The sequence below is a fragment of the Peromyscus leucopus genome, chromosome 5 (assembly GCF_004664715.2).
Source record: "Peromyscus leucopus breed LL Stock chromosome 5, UCI_PerLeu_2.1, whole genome shotgun sequence".
Lineage (NCBI taxonomy): Eukaryota > Metazoa > Chordata > Mammalia > Rodentia > Cricetidae > Peromyscus > Peromyscus leucopus.
In genome coordinates, this window is record NC_051067.1 from 88,396,465 (window position 1) to 88,419,269 (window position 22,805).

General features: G+C 39.3%; 1 protein-coding gene across 9 annotated transcripts in view; it reads right to left on the minus strand.

Moving 5' to 3' along the window:
* Inpp4b (inositol polyphosphate-4-phosphatase type II B) overlaps positions 1-22,805 on the minus strand; it is a 726,443-nt gene that overhangs the window by 35,412 nt on the left and 668,226 nt on the right. For all 9 annotated transcript variants that reach the window (XM_037206141.1, XM_037206136.1, XM_037206137.1 and 6 more), the window contains 2 exons: positions 8,159-8,271; positions 4,565-4,719 (listed from right to left, as the gene is read on the minus strand). In XM_037206141.1, coding sequence (XP_037062036.1) covers positions 4,565-4,719; positions 8,159-8,271 — 268 coding nt within the window. The remainder of the gene's footprint in view (positions 1-4,564; positions 4,720-8,158; positions 8,272-22,805) is intronic.

The following is a 22,805-nucleotide window of genomic DNA, read 5'->3' on the forward strand; positions in this document are numbered from 1 at the left end:
CATCTGCCAGCTTCAGTTACTTGTGGCTTCAGTGCTCACAAATCTCCTTAATTCTGAAACAGACTCTAGCGACTCATAAAACTAATCTGACCAATGAAATCGAAGAAAAATAACTGACATGAACAAAACAGAGACAGCCTGTACCTATTTGATAACAAATGAACTACCCTTTTTCGGCCGTCTTCTTACACAGAAGCATCCTAAATACCATGTTGTAGACTTCCCTGCTGCAGGGGACACTTACTTCACAGAGCAGAGCATTTTGCAAATCATATCCCCCATGTTTAAGGCCAGGTACAATATGTTGGGAATGAGGCCTTCCACTTGATAATAAAAATCTAGGAGCAAGAGAGATGGCTCAACCGGACCAGTGCCAGCCTGTGAGAGAACCCTGAGGACCCAAGTTGTAACTCCATCAGTTACATACAAGCCAGGCATGGAGGTGTGCACAAATAACCTGAGCACTAGTGGGTCAGGGGACTGAGATGGGTGAACCCCTGGTGTGTCCTGACCATCCAGTCCAGCTAGTCAGTTGGCTTCAGGTTCAGCCCCTCTCTCAAAGGAAGAGGTGGGGGAATCAACTGGAGAACACAACTGACATCAGACTCTGGCTTCTACATGCACCTGGACATGTAGGCCTGTGTACCTGCATGCATTGGAGCACAACAGCATGCACAACACACACTCACATATTCTCTCTCTCTCTCTTTCTCTCTCTCTCTCTCTCTCTCTCTCTTCTCTCTCTCTCTCTCTCTCTCTCTCGTCTGTCTCTTTAATGACTCATCAAGTATTTTCATTTCAAGGGCCCTGGTGGAATGACAGAGGGAGACAACTGAGAATATGTGGTCTTTGTGATTCATACTATCCACACGTATAACCTCTTGGTTCTTACTTAGACAAATAATTATCCCATGGCATTTTGTTGTCATTTACTCTGTAGTGGCCATTGAACTTCCCAATATATTATGTTAAAACAGAACTTTAAATCCAGTCAAATTTATTGAGCTTTTAAAGACTGGACCTGTATATCTATTAATCAAATGTGAGTTTAGATTTCTGGAAAAAATGAACCAAGATAAGGTAGCTTTTAGCTCTCAATGGATATTCTAGAATTGAAAACAGAGGCCTCATTCCTATACTCTCTTCCTAAAAAAAATCCTCAAATTCCAGAATCAAGAAACAACTAGCCAAGTATGCATCCACCATTTTGTGAAACTGAATTTTGATAAAGAAGATCTTGACTAGACAAGGCACCTCATAACTCAAGAACATGATAGAAACTGGCTGTTAAATAAGTGAATTCCTTAGAACTGGTTTAAATGAGGCAGACTTGGAGTGATTCTCATTCTTGACTCCATCTCAGTGGCCAGCCTTCTGGGACTCCTGCCTTTTTGTTTATCTGATCTATGGATCTTCTGATAGAGTGGGGGATGATTGTTGCTAATCATTGCCCTGTAAAACACAGTCACTACAAAGAGACTGTGACTGAAGAGGAGGCACCCAGATTTCTTGCTACCTTTCCCATATGAAGAGAGGGTCTGAAATCCACCATGTCTATCAAACACATCACCATGTCATGAGCACACCACTGAAAGTAACTCAGATTGTCCCCAGCTTGTGACAGAATCAAGTCCCAGGAATCCTGCTATGAGCTGACAATGCTGTACAAGTATTGCATCATATCTTAGTGCCACAGCACCACATGGCATTACATCAGTCCCCCATGTAGTTGTGTGACTGACTGGGAGCTGCAGGTCACTGCCAATACAAGCATCACAAGAGAATAACCTGCAATAGCTTTAACAAACTTTTGAAAAAGCCTGAAGAGTGGTTGGAATGATTCAAAGAAAAATAAAATGCAACTGCTGATAAATTAAAATTACAAGCACAATAAGTAAAAACAAACAGTAAAATTTAAAACACGGGGCAGCTCAGGGGATAAAGGCACTCCTGCTAAGCCTAAGATCGGAGTTTGATTTCAGGAATGCTGTGGGATGATTTGTATGTCCTGTGGGAGCCCTTCTTGGGTTCTTTGTGGCATTACCCAGCAGGTCCGTATAGAGGATGATTAGGACCATGGGCCTGAGTGCAGGTGTTTGAGACAGGGTTTCTCTGTGTAGCTTTGCGCCTTTCCTGGAACTCACTTGGTAGCCCAGGCTGGCCTCGAACTCACAGAGATCTGCCTGCCTCTGCCTCCCAAGTGTGGGGATTAAAGACGTGTTCCACCACCACCCAGCAATTGGATAATTTAAGTTAAGGAAAGCTGGCTAGAAATAAGCCAAGCTAAGGCCAGGCATTTATAATTAAGAATAAGCCTTTGTAAGTGATTTACGTGGAAGCTGGATGACACCCCCCCCCCCCCCCCCCCGCCAAAGAGCAAAGAGCCAAAAGAGTAAAAAACTAACAACAACAATTTAATATGTGGTACTGGAGTTAAACCTAAATTCCAACATTTCACAAACATAAAACTACAAAGGCTATACTTAGTTAAGTTTATTTAAACTCCAAAGATATAATACCAACATTATACGCTTTGATGTCTAGTTTTTATTTAATAAATGTAACTTACACTGTCAAACAGTCTCATTAGTTTGCATTTATCAATTCCTTTCATTCATGACACTCCCAAGAAGTGATTATTATTATGTGACCCTTTTACAGATGAGGACATTGAAGTACCAAGAGATTGACTAACTTCCCTGAGGCACAAAGAAGCAGTGAGATTAACTTGTTCCTGGGTAGTATGTGAGGAAACTTGAATTCTAAGTTAGTCCAACTGGTTCCAAGCCCTGTCCTCTGACCTCCAGTCCTCTGACCTCTCCTGCTGACCTTTGACCTCTCCTGCTGACCTCTGACCTCTCCTGCTGTCCTCTGACCTTCCCTGCTGTCCTCTGACTTCCTGTTCTCTGACCTCTGACCTCTCGTGCTGTCCTCTGATCTCCATGCTGGACTGATAGAGTACATATTCCTATGAGCTTGTCTTACAAAGCCGAATGCCCGAAGATGAAAACCCAGGCAGACACATTGTTTTTTCAATCAACATGCCTTATGTTTTTGAAATATGTGCACACCTACACTCATTTCCAAAGAAACCCTCACACTCTAAAATAATCACTTTATATACACAAACTAAGAGATAAATTTGACTGGTTTGAAGGTTAGCATAAAAGAAATTTAACAGGAAAATATTACCAGGGTAATAGAGACATGAAATTTAAAAAATATAATTGGTTTTAGGTTAAATCCCAGCTTAATTTTTAAAAAGAAGAATAAAATAATTCTAAATCACAAAGTCCCATAAATGTCACGTCATAAACAAATAAGTTTCATATACAATGCCAATTATGTGCAAACCTGTGTAATACAAAAAATATTTATTCTTATGCTTCAGCATGTATAAGAACACATGCCTTTTGTTTACCTGTTTGAAGAATTTTCTTTCTAATTTAGAGGTCCTTTCTTCCAATCTTAAACAAATAGATAACAGTTTCACCCTCCAGACACCTGATAGCTAAGTCCTGTCAGTCCTGTGGTGGCCCTGGCCTATTTACTGTGCTCCTCCACTAGCTGGGCATCCATAGTGACATCTGCATTCCTGTTTAGCAATTAGATTCCATCTTCACATTCAGCATTTTCCCCATTAGTACTGAAAGATCATTTTTGAAAGACATTTATGGCAATAAAGCATATTTTATATGGCTGAGACATTCATGCCAGGCTTCTAACTCATCCTCAAATGGTTATCAAAACTGATGACAGAACTCTGCTGAACAATGAAGATAACAGGAGACATGAAAAGATGTAAACAGAAGCCTCTTGTTAGTGAAAAACACAGGCATTGCATCAATGCAGGCAGGCATGCATCTGTGTCTCCACCAGGAGACTCAGAACCGCAAAGAAAGCACAGTCAATGGAAAGACAGACAGGAAGGAGCAGGAAGCAGCTCTCAGGGGGGCCCAGAACCTCTTCTAAGCTGACCTTTGTCACCTTTATATTAACACGTGTCCTTGTTCATAGACATCTTGAATGAGACGCCTTTTCTTCCAATTATGGCTTCCTTCAAGTTCTGATTTAATTACTGTGGAAATTAATCAAGATATAACTTGGGGCATAGTATTTTAAATGCTGGCAGAGTTGTAATATCAAATCTCTAAAGTATCAGAGTAACTGCCTTTCTGATGGGGAATGTCACCAATGCGAAGACCATACCAACATGGGTAGACAAGTCACAGTCTGGAGAGATTTTGTTTGTCTATTGACTTACTGCTATTTTGTAAATACTCAAACATGTCAAGAAAATGTACTCTTTAAGGGTGCCTTAGCTATACAGAGCCATTCACCTCAAGATGAAAAAATAACCGAGTGTGTTTTCCTTCCATGCACATTACTGAATGCGTGCATAGCTGTATTTCTTTTTATTGCCCCAAATGAGTGGAGGGAATGCTTCCAATTGAAAATGTGGAAATACAAAGAAATCATGAAGTGTTTGGTCTTCTAGTGAGGTATGTATTCTAATTTTTTTAAGTGACCTTAACATAAACAGAATTTAATACATATTTGATACCTTCTCATACAGTCCAAGGCTCGGATGAAAAAGTCTTTGTGCAACTGATGCTCGTCTCTCAGGATGGAGCACTGTTCCAGCGTCACTGACATCGAGGTCCTGTCTTTGGCACTTTTACAGCAGGTAAAGCGAATACCATTGAGTTTGCGACAAATCTACAAGACACAAATGAAAACAAGGAATCAAGTAGTTCTGTCTACCCTAGAAATTCAGCACATTGCCTTGTCCTTTGCTAAGCTAGAAGGCTAACTTTAACTTCTTTATTTCTTTGAGTGGGTATGGGGCTACCAGCCACTACATGAGATGTCCCAGATCCCACTGAGGAGGCATGCAGGATGCCTGATTTGCATAAATGTCACTTACAGCTCGGGAGCAATAGCTTGGCTGAAAATGAAGCAAGTCATTTAGCTTATCCCAGATTAAATGCTTGATGTTTACCTAAAGCTATTTTTTAAGATCAACAAGCCAAAAATCTTATTACTGATATGAGAGGGTCTCATGAGTTCCCACCCCTAGCTGAGAAACTATTGGAAATTGATGACTGCTGGGGGAGGTAGAGTCAGTTTACATCATAGTTGCTGTATCTGAGAGGCTACTCACGCTCCTTAGATGGCTCTGTATGCATTCACATATAGACAGCACTAAGTGGATTTAAAAAAGTCAGTATGTTTAAAAGAGAGCACAAGACACTGGGAGGGGAAGTGGTGGTGTGGGTAGAGAGGAGGAATTAGAGGGAAGTGATTTGGGTAGATTTGATCAAAACACATTATATGGAGGTATAAAATTCTCAAATAACAAAAAATATTAAAATCACCTATTGGAAATAAAAATATTTTCTGGACTTAAATTTATGCTTCAAAATATCTATATAGATAAGGGAACCCTATGGCAATATTGGGAACACTAAATAGGCTACCATTACTTCACATTGATTGTCACACAGCACAGAGTTACAAGTGACAATAGATATACTCTTCTAATGAAGTGAGCATGAGCCCTGGCGGAAGCCATACTACCCTCACTCTACAGTGGGGAAAACAGAAACTTATGTAAACTGTGTAACCTGTCCGTGCACAGCAGAGCAGGAACAGGCTGGAAATGCAGGTCTGCCTAAGTCCAAACACCACGTTTTTAACTTCAGTATATCTGGTGTCCCTCTGTGACTTTTGTTATTATAAGACAGACAATGGTCTCTGACCCAGGAATACTCATTTTCTCATTGTCTTACACTTAACATGTAGACCCTATGCTCCATTTTCTTCTAGCCCATGATGGTTTCTGAGATGAGATATCAATAATTAACTGCAGCATCAGCAATGCTAATCAATGTGCATTTAAGACAAATTTAATGTGATACAATAACCATCTACTTTATTATCTGTAATCAACGGGGCATTAAAAGTGCCTGCTTGGAGAAGAAACATTAAAACTGTTTTTATTGAGGATTTCTTTCACTGTATTTTAATTATAATTTGGTACTTAAATTAAGATTTATATGTCCCTATTAATTCAGATTTTTACTCCTTTCTATTTCCAATAAAAGTAGCTAAAGAAAAATGAGAGTATGGTTTTATCATATCATCTCTTTTTACTTAGAAAATTTTAATTATTTCAAATAAATAGTATTTTACATTTTCAAAAGCTGACTATATTCACAGTCATAAAATAGACCTCAATGTATACTTTTGAGTTATAATTTTAAAAGAATTAATATTCCTTAAAATATATTGCTACTTTCACATGTGCCTCTCCTGCTGGAGATATTTAATGCTTTGCATTTAAAGTCAAGAGGAGGTGGGATGCTTCTCCACATCAGGCAAGAAAAGTCTCCTTTTCAGTCTCTCTACAGCTTTTGAGTGATACAAGCTTGCTTGTACATACTCAGAGCACATTTGGTTTCTTAAATTTTTTTCTTTTTATTATTTAAATTAAGTAAAGAAAAAAATTAAAGAGCTGTGCATTTTAATTAGACTGAAAGATCCACAAAGGCAGTATTTCATTAGACAGATATAAAGGGGACAAAGGGAAACCAAAATAAAATCCTTTAGTAATGTCAAGGAGGATTCCTGGATTTCTTCATTTTAGGTGTATTATTCAGTTGTTCTGGTTAGGAAGCTGGTATTGAAACTGAGCTGTCATCTTACAATAGTGCTGGGAACACACAATCACTGGGGAGTTGTGTAAGAACCTTATGTGATTGGTACACACACCAGAACAACATTTAGAGATAAGATTGATGAGAAGTGTTTATATATTCAAATGGGAAAAAGAATATACCAAGAGAAGATATGCTTTCATGAATCTATGATTGATCTATCTTTTTAGATGATTTTATCTCATATATGCAATGCCATATTCATAAGGTCCCCAGATATTGGAGGGCCTCGCAAATGATCAGACTTCCTGGATGCTATGTTTTCAGCAAAATATGAAAAATAATGTAAAGCTTACTATAGTGAATTTTTGTGAATTAATAACCATGATAGTATCTGAAGATACATGGAACACTGTAGCTGGTATGGTGGTGAGTGTGACCAGTATAAGCGTCCTGTCTGAAAGCAGTGTTTCCTGGTTTTGTTGCCTTTCATGTTTTTTCCAAGCATATCAGGGAGGCATGACAGGAACTTTCCTCTGTCTTCTTTTTGGTTGATTATTTTATGTGGTTTCATGGTAAATTATCCCTTCTTTTTTTTTCCAGAAGTGGCTAAGTAACATTGGTAATAGTAGGAAAGGTTGATTTAAATGCTTTTGATGGGGCTTAAGTAATGTGTGCTGCAGGGCTAATGAATCTGAACTCTGAATTATAGGAGTAAAACAACCAAGGCTACAAACATAGACTCATCACAGAGATCTCCAGAGTGCCTTTCCTGGTGAAGGGATGCTTTTCCAATGAAACTTCCTAGGATCTGAGATTTTAACAAAATTCATAAATTTAATATGAACTCTGTCTCAAGTTGTCAGAGAAAAGCTTAAAACCACAAGCATGATTCTCTCCCTAATGCTTACGGAAGTCTAGGCAGGAAAACAGGCTGATCTTCACCCTGAAGGTGCCATTAAGCAAGAGAGAGAGAGAGAGAGAGAGAGAGAGAGAGAGAGAGAGAGAGAGAGAGAGAGAGAGAGAGAGAGAGATCCATTCACAGTTCAACTTGTTAACCCATGGCAATCAATCAATAATAAATTCTGTGCCAATACCTAAACTAACAAACACATTTACAAGCTCATTAACTGAACAATGGGTCTAGGAGTCTTAAGTCAGTGATCTGGTAACCACACAATTGGAATCACGTGTCTCTACAATGGCAGTTCAAAATTCCAATTGCCACATAACATTGACAAGATACTTCCTTTTGACCTCGGAGTGATAAGCAAGCCCAAAGTCAGTAAGGAGGGTCAATAAGGAGCATTTTCCATGTTGAGCTCATCTTTCTCCATCTCTGTTGATAAAATGATCAGCAAAGAGATGATGCCTTGTTAACTAGATAATGCAAGATGAAACCTAGGAACCAAAGTACGGGGCTCAGACCCTACATCACAGGTTCCTGACAACGCTTGTTGGTAATGGTGTGATGGGAAAAGGTGGAGAGGAGTGCTTACTGTTGCTGCCAGCCACATGATTTCTACATTCTTTCTTTTTTTGGCTTGAATATTTTGATGGAGATTGTCCAACAATCCTTTTAAATCATTCTGTTCTTGAAAATGTGAAATATCTAAAGGAGAAGAAACAAAGGAGAAAACCATGAAACAATGTCAGCATGAAACTTCCTCTAGAGTTTGCTTGCACCATTTCCGCAAATGCAACTTTCAAAACAAGAAATGTCTTTCGGAGGAAAAGGTTTGTAAGGGGAAGATATTAATCTCTTTAGTTTTAGACTTTATCTGATGAGGTGCTTCTGTTTCATCTCCCTCTATTTTATTTAACTATGGTAATATCAAACTGCCCATGAAACAACGAGGGAAACGTTTTCCATGAATGTTTTCCTTTCCTGCTGCATAAGTCAGAGATGTCTTGAGATACCATCTCTTTGCCACTACGAAGCTAGCCTGGATCGAGGCTGTATATTAAGTTAGACATGATGTGTGAGAGAAATCTGAAAGTTCAGTTTATAAATACAAAGCCAGTTTCTAGACAGGAAGTTTCCCCCATCTTGATGCGATTGCCATTTGGGATCAGATAAGATTCGCTTTTATTTGAGAGGGAAGTACTGACTATTACAGGATTTCCAACTGCTTCTGGAAATCCAGAAACTATTTGGGAAATTATTATATTCAGACACCAGAAGCACTCTTTCCAATTTGACAGTGAAAACTGTGTCTGAGCGTTACCAAATGTTTCTTCCAAAAAGAGGAAGAGCCACTGCTGTCAAGGAGCACAGGCATGACAGGGAAGGGGACAGCACCGGCAGTGGTGAACGGCAGGAGAGAACCGTGGGACCAGGGTCCCGCTGCTGCTCCGATGCGTGCACACTAACAAGTGAAGGCGGGCAGCAGATGGTGTAGCAAATACACCGCCCACCAAAGCCAAAGGCCATGTGCAATGATGAACCAAGTGTTGCCGGCACCTGAGGAGACGGGAGTCAACGAAGAGGACAAAAATGATCCTTGGAAACAGCATTGGATCTGTAAAGCATAGTATGGAAAGGTGCTAGGCAGCTCACAAACTGAGACATGAGGAATTCCTGAGATCCTAGACTAAGGCTAAAGGACAGGAGGTACGTAAGACCTAAGGACCAAGTCTAGTTTATCTAATTACATGGAATACACCGAACAGACATTCCCAGTTCTAATCATAAAACTAGCCTAGATTTGCTTTAATAGTGATAAGAGTTTGTAGTTTAAAGTTTGTGCCAGATGCTTCATTAGCCAAATGACACAAGCAAGTAATCCCTGACAGAGTTTCCAGAGGATAGAGGTAGCATCTCAGTGAAATATGCAGGTAACGCATATACACCAACGACCACGAATGGTGGTGAGGAAACACACTCACTGAAAGTGATCAAATTTCATCTCAGGTATCATGAGAATAGAATACAATGAGTATTCTTCCACTATATATCCTATGTTATAGAAAACAGATTTAAAACATCTATCTGAAATATACACATGATTTTACTAAATGACATAAGTTTGAAAAGTAAAATTTTCATCATGGAACTAAAGCTGATTCTCAAAGAGAAAGTTTGACCCCCAAATGCTCTCTTAGTTAAGGCTACTATTGCTGTGATAAGACACCATTACCAAAGCAACTTGAGGAAGAAAGAGTTTGATTTTCTTAGACTTCTAAGACACAGTCCACCTCAGAAGGAAGTCAGGACAGGAACTCAAACTAGGAACCTGGAGGCAGGAATGAAGCATAGACTATGGAGGAACATGGCTTACTCCTTCTGACTTGCTCAGCCTTCTTTCTTATACCATCCAGTACACCTTCTCAGGGGTGACATGCCACCCCACTGAGATGGGCCACCTACATCCATCACTAATCAAGACAATCAAGAAACCATAGATTGTAGGCAAATCTTATAAACGTGTTTGCTCAACTGGGCGTCCCACTTCTCATGTGACTCTAGCTTGTAGGATATTGACAAAAACAAACAAACAAAACAGATAACATCACATTGCCAGGGAGGTCACACTCAGTCAGACACCAGTGTTTATACTGGTCAATTGGAAAGAAATGCTTAGTAAGAAATGAACTGGTCACCTTACGATTATAAAATGATATACATTTTTCAACTTCTTTTTAATCATTTAAAATAAATACATGTCATTTTAAGACAATGAATTTCTTATAAGACTGACAGAACAGAATATAAACATGAGAGAAAGACTCTAAAGACTGTGTTGTAAAGACCTGTCTTTAAAATCTCCAGAATCTAGTAAGGACAAATAGATGTCCAAGCTCATATTAAATGCAAGAGAGTGTTGGTGTCAGGACTGAAGGAAGGGGTGGCCAGGTTGGTGCAGAGGGTCCTACAGGAAATATTCTGGGTCGCCAGGAGCTTTTGAGGCCAAGGACAAACAGAGAGAGACATGGGCACAGGCGGCAGTGCTGTGAAGGCTGGAAAGTTGGGGTGCTCTGGACAACATGCCTCAGCATTGCATGGCCCTGAGTGCAGCGTTTGCTTAGATGCAGAGTCTGGGTTCCAACCAGAAAAACAATAGCCACTGGTCACTCAGATCTTCACGATCACAATAGTTCTTTCGAAGCAGTTCACTCAAGTATATTTCAACCATTTTTAAACCAATGTAAAATAATATATTTACTCTAATGTAAGATAAACATTCTGGAACTGCAAAGTAGGATGATCACAGTTAATTAATTAATATGTACTTTGTTATATATTTGATATCTTCTCATATACAAAGAAAGTGATAACTATTTGAAGTAATAGATACATTAAATAGTTTGGCTAGGGTGATTATTTCATTATATGTATATTAAACCATTAAATTTTATTCCTTACATGTGCAGTCTTTAATTATTAAATATATTTCCATTAATAATTAATACAACATCCTGTGGAAGTCACATATTATACACACATACACATGTCCTCTCTAAAATAAAATTTATGTGAAATAACATTTAATCCTAGTGTGTATGCTGCATCATAAATGTGTTTTAGCCATTTAAAAATTCCAGTTGTAACCTACCAAAATTATACAACATCAACACAGAGAATCAGTAGATTAGATGTTATCTCAAGACGGAGAAGAAAGGAATATAGAACAATGATTTTCTAAATACAGAATCTCTGTTTTGTGTGACAGAATTGCCCCACAAACAGACAGTAGTATCAGTACATAATATCATGAATGTAATAAATCAATACAATTAATGTAATTAATGAATATCATAAATATAGTTGTTGAATGAATACTGCGAATGTAATCAATGAATTCCACAAATGTAATTAATATCATGAGTGTAATTAATGAATATCATGAGTGTAATTAAAAAAATAAATAAAAGGAAAAAAGCTGAAAAAATAATAACTTTCAGTTCTAACAACAAAATAAAAAATCTGCAAAGTATTGACTTGGAGAAGACCGACCACAAGATGCTTGCTGTAACTTGGGTGTCGATTGTCCTCCCAAAGCCACACAGTAAATGCGTGGTCCCCAGGAAAAGCACAACCTTGGGAGCTCGGGGCCTAGTGGAAGCCGCTAGGGCACACAGGTTGTGCTCTCAGAGGAGACTTCGGGACTCCAGGTTTTTCTTCCTCCTTTCTTTTGCTTCCTGGCCATAATGTAACTTTTCTCTGCCATGTATTCCTGCCATGATGTCACAGGTCCAAAGCAGTCAAGGCCTGGGATGGCCAACATAAAGCTGTTCTCTTCATGTTTGTTAACTGAGTTATTTTCTTACAGTAACCAACGCTGCCTAGCACAAACTTAAGGACTTTTTTTTTTTCAAATAAACTTACAAACTAGTTCCTGAGCTCCTCCTCTACAGTTTTCCCTCAAGTCTTATTTGTGCTTGCACAGTTACTTGGGGATTTACAAACTACTCTGGCATTTTTAAGATAGACCAATATATAAAAGAACAAAACATTTCTGTCTACTAACTGAACATGTTTTCATTGTGGACATAGAATTTTAGGCCCTGAGCATTATAAAGGAGTTCCTGGAAGATGGTGAGAACCTGAAGACCACCCATGCACTCATGAAATCTCAAAAATACGGTAACCTAAATAAGACAAGCATAATGACCACACCAACTGACATGACAAAGTTGTTGGGGGGCACTTATAAGGTCCTGCCCCTAGATGAAGAGCTACAGGCAACCAATGGCTGCTGAGAGGAATAAAAATCCATGCAGGGCATAAAATCAGGTATAATTTGAAAAAGGGTTATCACTAATAAAGACTATTTATTTGTTTGTAAACTTTCAAGATGCAATGATAAGTTCAGATATATGAATAAATTCATGATTCATGATCATGAATTAACATGGGTTTGCTTTTGATTTACACCATTCTTCCTGAAACGTCCATAAAGTTAACAGATCCTGCTTTGGCCACGTGTGCACACATTATTCTAATATCAAATTTAGACAGTTCAATTGAATCTCTGAGCAACCTCCATACATGTATCCTTTTACTGTTTTTCAAGTTGGGTTTTAGAAAGCAATTGGAGGTAAAAGGTGCAAAATCCTAATTGAATTATTGTTTCTAATAATAAACAATAAAGGAGAAAAGGTTGATAAAGACAAGGGGCAAATTTTAAGTGTTAATTCACTATGCTATTACATACACTAAGAAATAAAATAAGAAAACAGTGTCACACATATCAACATGGATATATTAAGCCAGAAAAAGAAATGAAAACAATAGTATGATTTAATTGTATAAAACTGATATACATAAATATATACATATATTAAAAACATACATGAGGATAAAAATATAATAAAACCAAGGTGTTGCTTTCCACAAAGGAAGAAAGACTTATGTGTAGAAAAGCTGAAGGGAGGGGGTCACAACAGGGGCTTTTACTTTATCTGCGAATATTTGCTTTTTATAAAGGTTCTTATGCTGGGTTATAGATTCCAAACTCCTAAATCTTTCTTATCTATTTTTTTTTAACTTCTGTATTTGAATCTCTCAGAAGCCTCTGAAAACAAAGACATGATTCTAGAAACATTACTTTCAATGCCAGTTCCACCCCAGCTTGATGTGTGGTGTAGGGTGAGTGGTTTGGCTCTGTGCCCCTTTCCACAACTGTAAACTGTAGAGAGTACAATTAATCAAAGCTGTGGCAGAACTGCCTACATTATTCAGTCCTGTGACAACTGTAAAAACAGAGAAAGACATTTGCTGCTCTTGGGAAAGCCAATCTCATCAGGACAAAACAGAGACTATCCAGGAGAGCAAACACTTTCCTCACACACTTGTGGATGCAAACGCTACCACGTTCACAAAGCAGTGTGCACCTGTCTGCCATGCCCTTATGTAATAGAGCAGGCAAGCAAAGGGTTACATGTTATACTTGTATCTTCTGTGGTTCACAAAATGATGCTCCTTTAGCAGCAAGTGTTCTAAACAAAATAATGACCAGAACCAATGGCAGAGTGCTTGTACATGAACAGAAATTGGACTATTCTTCCCAGTGGGTTGAGCTATACCACCAAGGAACTGTGGGATTGACTTCATTATTTCATGGTCATATGATGTTACATTGCTAGAGTGTGCCAAGTTCATAGGCATCTTTAGTCATGAGAGACTAGCTGCATAGTTAAAAGCATAATGATGTCAATGCACTAAGAAGAACACAGAGATTAAATGGGGCAAAGCTATCTACTTTGTACTTCTGGGTCACTGAAACCACCCTAATTTGAAGCTTGCCTTACTGCTGGATTTTTCAGGGACATTAACCAATCAATATTCTTTATTGTTCAAAATAGTTTGAGTCGGGGTTTCTGTCCTTTGCCACCAAAGACATTTAAGGTAAATACATGGTGGTGTATGTGTTTTTAACACTAACCAGCCACTTTATAAATGTGTGCTGTTATAGAATAGGACAGACACATAAGATTATTTTTGGATAGCATCCAATCAGCCAGTCCTGTGATGATGGCTTTAAAACATTGCACCTTTATTCTTTGGCATGCTCTTCTTAGAGAGCTGGAGTCTATGTCCTCTCACATTAATTTGGGTAGAATTGTGACTGTCTTGACTAATGAGGAAGACATAAATAGTGGCATTTTCCAAGGCCAGGTTGTAATGACTATGCAACTCTTATCTGATTATTCTCTTTGGTAGTCTTCCTTTCAAGATAGTCTCTTTTTTTTCCTATAAGGATAAATCTAATATAAATTAGGAGATGATCATGTCATCTGCAAGCTCCCCTTAGGTGACCACGGCCTTGTGTCGAGCTATCCCAGGTACCAGGGAATGAATACAGAGACCTCTGCATGACTCCAGCTTCCAGACACTGCAGAGATCCCTGACCACTCTCCCTTCTACCCCAAGTCACAGATACAAGAGAGAGAAACTGCCTTGCCTTCCTCTTCAGACTCCCCGACCCAGCAGATCTGTGAGCCGGTTAACTGGCTCCGTTGTGTGTAAGAGGCCGTGGGATAGTTTGTCCCGTGACAATAGATAGATAGAAATGCCACAGTGGAAACAAAGTAGAAGGGGCCATGCTGCAGAGACAACAGGGCTTTCACAGTGCTCTCTGTCCACACTGCACTCTGCAGTATGACTCTGCTTTAAGTAACTGAACAATTAGAGTGATTGTATTAGCAGGCAGACAACCACAACTGGGGAAAGTCGCTGCACCATCTTAAAATTATCAATTACATGCTTTTGGAGGCTGCAGAACCTTGAAAGACATAAAGAGAGTGCTGCACTAAAACTAGCTGTCTACTAGTTCACTCTCATCACTTACTAGTTCACTGTCATCACTTACTAGTGTACTAGTTCACTGTCATCACTTACTAGTGTACTAGTTCACTCTCTTCACTTACTAGTGTACTAGTTCACTGTCATCACTTACTAGTGTACTAGTTCACTCTCACTAGTGTACTAGTTCACTCTCTTCACTTACTAGTGTACTCTCACCTACTTTTATGAAGGAGGCAATATAAGAAATCAAATACCAAAATTCCAACCTGCTCAGAGATGAATATTTTGGCTTACACATGTTCAGAATTTCCTCTTCAATTAATTTAGAAACTTGTCACCAGAAGCCACAGGGAAAATACCTCAAAATTATTGTTAAAATGTGTTTCAGACACAGTACTAAAGATTTTATGAAATTCCTTTTTTGTGTATTACACATTGAAATCCATGCTTGTATTGAAAAGAGAAGAGTGAGATAATAACATATTAACTATCTTTCTTATTTTTAAAAATCTCCTAGAAATAGATTATGGCTGGATTACAGAGTCCAAAAACATGTGACAATTTACAGCAGGCCTGGGAGATTCTTCTTTGTTAGCTGGTACTTCAACAGCTGAACTTGAACTGCCTGTTCTGCGTGAGCCAGCTTTCCACAGCAGCAGAACTAAGTGGCCAAAGTCTTTGTAAGGGAGGCTTTGTGTGCAGACCAGTGCAAGACTTCGTGAGTCAAAGGAAGTGCGTGGATCATCACTTCTGTTTGTGCTCAGGTGGTAAAGGTCCTAGCAATGAAGGGAGGTGGGTGAGCACCCTCACCCACCCACGCCAACCTCCATGAACCCTATTTTATCCAACAACAGGTGAAGACAGGAACAGGAATGGAGTTTTCAAAACTTGGCTAAAGAAGGAACGCAGGTTTGGAGGTAATCCCAGTGTCCTACCAGCTGGCTGCTGCAACAGAGGAAGGTTGGAAGGCAGCCTGGGGGCAAAGGTCAGGCCTTCTCCGTCCTTCTTCTTTATCCCTCCTTTCTGACGATAGAGAAGGAGCCGATTCTCCCAACAGTCCTCTTCTTTAGCTTATCACTTGCCTTTGAGGGAAGTGAGATCTTAGCATGTAATCCCACAGGGTCAGTGAGGCATCGGGGAGGGCATAAACGAAGTAAAACATTGAAAGAAAATTATAGAATGAAAAAAGTACACCAAAAGTCTCCAAAAGAATAAGGGAAGCATTGAAGAAATAAGCACATGAAATGTACATTTTATTTCTCTTCTATACCACTTCCAACTTGAAGTGGCCTCTTACTTGGCAAGCTGAGACACCCATATTCCCAGTTTATCAAGAGAGCACCAAGTACTAATTAATTAGCATAAACAGATGGCTCCCTTTTGACCTACCTGACCTACCTAATAAAGATACCCTTTAGTTCTCCCTGTCCTGCTCGCCAAGGCCATTTCCACTTTTCTGGAGATTTGTGATGGAAATGGGAGGGAAATGATGATCTAAATTGGATGAGAAGATGGATTGAATACAGAATGTCTCACCTCTGTGGGTTGACAAGAAGAAGCATAGTAATTAAAGAGTGACTATTCATATTAAATGCTGGAGGGATTTAGAGTATAAAACTATGTAAAATATAAAACTATGACTATGTAAAAGGTCAAATTCTAAGTTATTAGCAGTCCCTTCTGTGAGTTATTTTTATTTATTTACTTTTCTCTTATGTATGAGTGTTTTGCCTGCATGTGTCTGTGCATCCTCGCAGGCCAGAAGATAGCATTGGACTTTCCTGGAACTGGAGTTACAGAGGCCTTTGAGGTGATCTGTGGGTACTGGGGAGACCTAGGGAAAGCAGCATAGGCTAAACCATCTCTAACTGCCCCACTTTGATTTTAAATTAGAAGTTGAAATTACATTTTAGTCACCCCTAACAGATGTTTTGTTTATTGAATATGACAACAAATGACACTGAGCCATTGGAGATCCAGGAATTAATCCATGTCAAATCCAGATACTTGTATTCTAAATACAGATCTTAAAAATTGAGATGATGGGCTAGAGAGATGGCTCAAAGGTTAAGAGCACTGGATGCTCTTCCAGAGGTCCTGAGTTCAATTCCCAGCAACCACATGGTGGCTCACAACCATCCATAATGAGATCTGGAGTCCTCTTCTGAACTTCAAACATATATGTAGGCAGAATGCTATATACATAATAAATAAATCTTTAAAAAATTGAGATAATACTGTTAACCTACTTCATACTGTAAGACCAAAAAATTACCTTTATGATGATTTTCTTAGAAACTCTTATAGATATTCCAAAAAGAAAGGTAATTATTTTTGAAAATCTATCAGAGAATTGGTAATCACTTGAAACAGTAATTAAAGTTAATACAAGTCTGAAAGAGTGCATGCAAGACAGAGAAATAAAGGTTATTCAATAGAAAGAATGTGTAAATTCTTTCAAATGATAGAAAGAATTCACAGCCTTTATAATGGGAAGGATCAGTTGACTTGTCAGAACCCTACAGAAACAGAATTCCCTAAGGAGCTCAGAATGCACAACAACCCTTATCCTATCCATCTCTCTAGCTTGCCTACATGGAGTGGGACATCTTTTTGTCATAGAACCTGACAGTGGAGATATTAACTTTCTTTCCCTAGAGAGATAACGGAGGAATGTACTTTGAAGTACAAAGTGTATGTGTGCTAATTACCCTCCTTTGGCTGACAATGACATACAAGTGCTCCAAACAGCCAGAGACCTATCTAAGTGAGCTTTCAACCGAATTCTTGTCTTTTCCTCCTAAGCCATTGCATGCTGGCAGAAAAGGCTGGTGTATTGGGAGACCATCCAAATGCAATGCTTGGCAGAATGTGAAATGCGTGATGGGGCATTTTAAGTTTGGAAACCCAGTAAAAAGGAAAGAGGAAGAAGAGGGAAGTTGACAGAAGGTCAGACATCTGCCTGTAGGGATGATGGAAGGTCAGATACTCCCTGTGCACCCACACATAGCAGAGCAGAGGAGGGAGAAGCAGGAACTTACAGATCTAAGCTGTGAACACAGTAAGACAGGACTGGGGATTCGGAGGTTAGTTCGGTTTTTGGCTAGCCGGGCTGGTAGCTTTCTGAATGCCTGCCTATGTGACTACTTTTGGTTTAGAAGCGTTTTTATTTCATGCTTCTGTCCAGTCTATAATTTAATGACAATTAAGTATCATTATCTCTGATTTTATGCATATTGAGAAATAAAGACTTACTACTATTTTGTAGCACATTAAATTTTCAGTGTGTGTATATGTGTGGTGTGTGTATAGATATGTCTATATGGAGGCCAGAGGACAACCTCCAGGGGTTGGCTCTTTCCTCCTACCATGGGGATTCTAGAGATCAAACTCAGGTGATCATGTTGAGTGGCTTTTCCTTTCAAGTAGGTCTCAGAGGTGTGTTGGAACTGAGTTGAGAACAAATTCCCAGTTACAAATACAGCAAATGGAAAAGCAAATCTCCAGCATAGACCTGGAGATGCCCAGATATCTTAGTATCTGTCTTTTTAGTCCCTACCAGATGTTGTAGACAGCACTGGTAGTTGGTTAAAAGTTAAGAAGACATCCAGCTGCAAGTCATAATGTATGGAGCTGAATCACTGTTGTCCCATTATCCAGATGTGTGGACCTAAAAGAACTCAAGGTGGAAACCAAGTCCTTCCTAACAAATGATAAAATTGACCTACATCATTTTCTTAAGTGATGTCTTGAAGAACACTTATTTTACGATATGCTAATGATGTATCATATGTGTTCATGGTCTCCCAATGCTAAAATAAATTAAAAACTATACCTTTAAGCACAGGTTTATTTAGAAATGCTCCTCTAGCACATGAACTATTATCTATTGGGGAAATCTGAAGATTCATAAATTCGTGTGCTTCTCACTTGGGGGCTAAGGAACATAGGTAGCCAAAACATGGTATCCTCATATTTTACCACAGGATAGCTGATTGCAGAGTATCCTGTCTGACTTGCATGCCCTCCCTGACTTAATCTTGTCTGCAGGATAATCTCTCATACACAGCCTGACCTCCTTTCTGAAACTCAGAGACAACAATGAAAAGCAAGTTAATACAAAATAGATGTTTGGGCAAGAGGTATGCCAAGGGAGGTGAGTCAAGCAGTGCTGCCAGTTGCCCACAGTCCAAACCCCATACATGTGTGGTGCTCTCTCACAGAGTTCTTGCTAGCATCCAGAAGAAGCAATGTGAACAGTTCAAGAAAATCTAGTGTTACTGCAAGTGGGGGGAAAGGTAGTAACTTACATATTCATTACGGAGCCTGGAAAATAGTCAATCACTGTGAAAACGTCTCTTTGCTAATTAGAAATGATTATACCAGTTTTGTTTGAAGACCTTAGTGATGCCCTGTACACACGTACACGCGCGTGCATGTGTGCGTGTGTGCGTGTGCGTGCATGCATGTGTGTGTGTGTGTGTGTGTGTGTGTGTGTTCACACACTGTAGTATAATTGCCTCACTTCATTTCCCCATTCCATAAACACAGGTCATTTCCAGACCCAATGAAGTATGGGTGACCAGGCTCAGGGTTAACATCAATTTCTGACGCTGGAAAGCATGGTTAAAAATACATTACAGCAACACATTCAAGCTCATGCTGTGGTGAGCCTGATGTGGCATCAAAGCATGTGTCATGTGGATGGTGACTGGACAAGACTCACAGGTTGTAGACACTGGCAGTCTTTGTGGCTCAGGTAAGCAAGCTGTAACTTGTCACTATCAATTCTACTGCATAGTCCTGTCTGAGACAGAGCTCATAGAATTATTAGTAACTGAAGGACACATCCATTTAAGTAGTCACAGTCTTTACTGATATGTAAAATGTGACACAATCTTCTCCGACATATGCACCCACTATATGCAGGACCTGAGTTCTATTCTGTTCTCTAATGAATGGGTGACTCTATGACCTTGAGCATTATGCGAGGACAACAGTGTGGTTTGCTGAAGAAGCTTTTCAAACCTAAGACAGATTGTTTTGTCCTTATAGGATGGGTCACATCATCCCCCTCATAAACTGTCACTCTCAGTGAAACTCATAGCATCCCTTGTAGGGCAGCTTTTTCTTAGAATCCAGTCCTGACTGATCACCTGTCAGCTCTGCTCTTTGCATTCCTTTGGGGAACAAAATCCAATAATTTTATTCAGGAAAGTATTATCACATAATTATTTCTCAAAACAATATATTATTTGGATTTTTGAAAAATATTTGTCCCATGTTTAAAAAGCCAGGCAGATATTAAATGGCTGGGTGGCAATATTAAAATATGAAAAGCATTATGAGCTGGAGAGATGGGTGACTTGGAAAAGTTCTTGCCTCCCAAGCATGATGACCTGAGTTAGAGCCAGAACCCATGTACAAAAGGCTGGGTGAGGTGGTGTACAAGTGTAAGTCCAGTACTAGTTAGGTAGAGACAGGCAGAGCCCTTGGAGCTGGCTAGTCTTCAACTCTGGAGAGCCTCTGAGAGATCAAATCCAAGATCATCCTCTGGCTTTTACACTCATTTGTACACATGTGCACTTGTACAGATATGAACACACACTAAACAAACAAATAACATTATCTATTAGGAGTCAGTTTTTTCTGTTTGTGGCACAATAAAATTCAACTTGAGTTATTGTACGTCGTATTTATATGTAAGCATTACTTTCCTTCTATCTGGTCCTTTTATCTACAGGGTTACTGTCTCAATGTGGTGACATTACTTTATAAATGTTTATAAAATTTGTATCATTGTTGGTTTCACTGTTTCAAAGTTTCTTTATTATGTTGTCCTGAGAAAAGACTTGATACATGCAATCTATGTTTGGTTGAGATTAAACGCCAACTGACAGGGTACAAATAAAAAATGCTGAGAGGTTCGAGAACAGCTCAGCAGCAGAGTTCCTTGGGTTCAGTCACAAGCATAAAGACAAAAAGAAAGTGGACACTAACAATAAGGTGAAAGGTCAGCGACAGAAAGCCTTTTGGCTTAAGTAAACTGCAATGTCTGTATTATAACTGAATAGAGTTCTCAGCATGCATGCACAGCTTTTGCAAAAATTATCTACAAAGTATATGATAGTTGAACATGGTGGCCGATGCCTTTAATCCCCAAACTCAGAAGACTGAGGCAGGAAGGACACTGAGTTCAGGGTTAGCCTTAAACATGTGAGGGAAACCTACATCAAGACAATAGAAGAAAATGAAAAAAATGTGTTTTGGTAATTATGATTGATACTATGATTGATTTAAAGATGGTGAAGTAGATATAAATCTTTGTTTTGTGATTTCTTCCTCTAAAGCCACTGGAGAACAGTGGGAACCCCATAGCTATGGAGAACAACTCAAATCATACTATGAGCCCTTAGAACATCACCTGCATGCAGAATACAATGCTTACCGAGCTATAACAGGCCTAATTCTGAGAGGCTTCACACTGGGAGGTTCATGGACTCCGCACAGCCAGGGCAGCTTTCTCTTTCTAGAAGCCAGAATTCTGATTTTCTTCCCCTTAGGATCATCTAGTTTGCCTCACAAGGAAGTGGAAACCTTTGCTCACTCTATGGGCTTTACTTTGGCTTTCTGGTGGTGGCAAGGGTCCCATTGTCCCCTTCTCTAGAACCTCTCAGGAAGACCACCTCCTTAGACCATATCTACCACCCTGAGCTTTCCATCTATCCTTAAACATGCTCATCTGTTGTGCTGGTTTGAATATAATTGGCCCCCATAATCTCATTGGCAGTGGCACTGTTAGGAGGTGTGGCCTTGCTGGAGGAAGTATGCCACTGTGGGGAGGGCTCTGAGGTTTTCTATGCTCAGCATACCATCCCATGTATCAGTCTACTTCCTGTCACCTGCAAGATGTAAAGCTCTCAGCTACTCCAGCACCACCACTGCCTGCAGGCCACCATACTCCCCATCATGAGGACAATGGACTAAACCTCTGAAATATAAGTGAGCCACCCCAATTAAATGTTTTCTTTGTAAGAGTTGCCGTGGTCATGGTGTCTCTAAACAGCAATAAAACCCTAAGTAAGGCACCTGCCATCTTGACAAATGAAAGGGAACAAAAGATGAAACAGTGCTCCTACTTACTTCTATTGACTTGAGCCTGCCTGTGTCTCTTAGTGTACATTGTTGAGTTTCCGAAGGGTATGACTTTTACTCTGTCTTCCTACATATACCATATGGGTTCTCTCCTTAAAAGCCTATGATGGACTTGTATTTTACTAAAAACCATTCCATAAAATGTTGCCATTGATTTCCCAAGTCTAATTGCTTCTTCTTGTTAATCCCCATTGTTAACAAATGCACTTGCTCTCTCTGTTCACCTCCGCTGGATAACAATTCTGTTACTTTCTTATTTGAATCCACTCAGAGTAACTTCCCATTGTGGTGCGCTGTCTCCTGTTCTCTGCATGGACAGATCTTTTCTTCATTTTCTATTGGAATTATAGAGAAATCTATTCACATAATTTATCTAAAATTAATTCTAATAAAGCACAAGAGTCATATTTTATTTCCTCATTTTTGTCAGGGGAGGAGTTATGTAAGATGCTTCATTTTTTTTCTACTACAGAACTGAATGTTTTAACCATGTAGAGGCATGTGTATCAGAAACTATCCTGGAGAAAGGAAAGCAACAGCAGAAAAACCATAGAGCTAAATTACTTGAGAAAAATTCATCACCTCCAAACCACTCTCTTCTGCAAAGGGGTTTGGAGTTAATTGTAGATTATCACTTGATTACATTGACTCATTAGACTGCAAGCTACCAGGGCGCAGCCCTACTCATCTTCATCTTCTTTGGTGATTGACACCGAGTATTAAAAATAATATCATCTCTG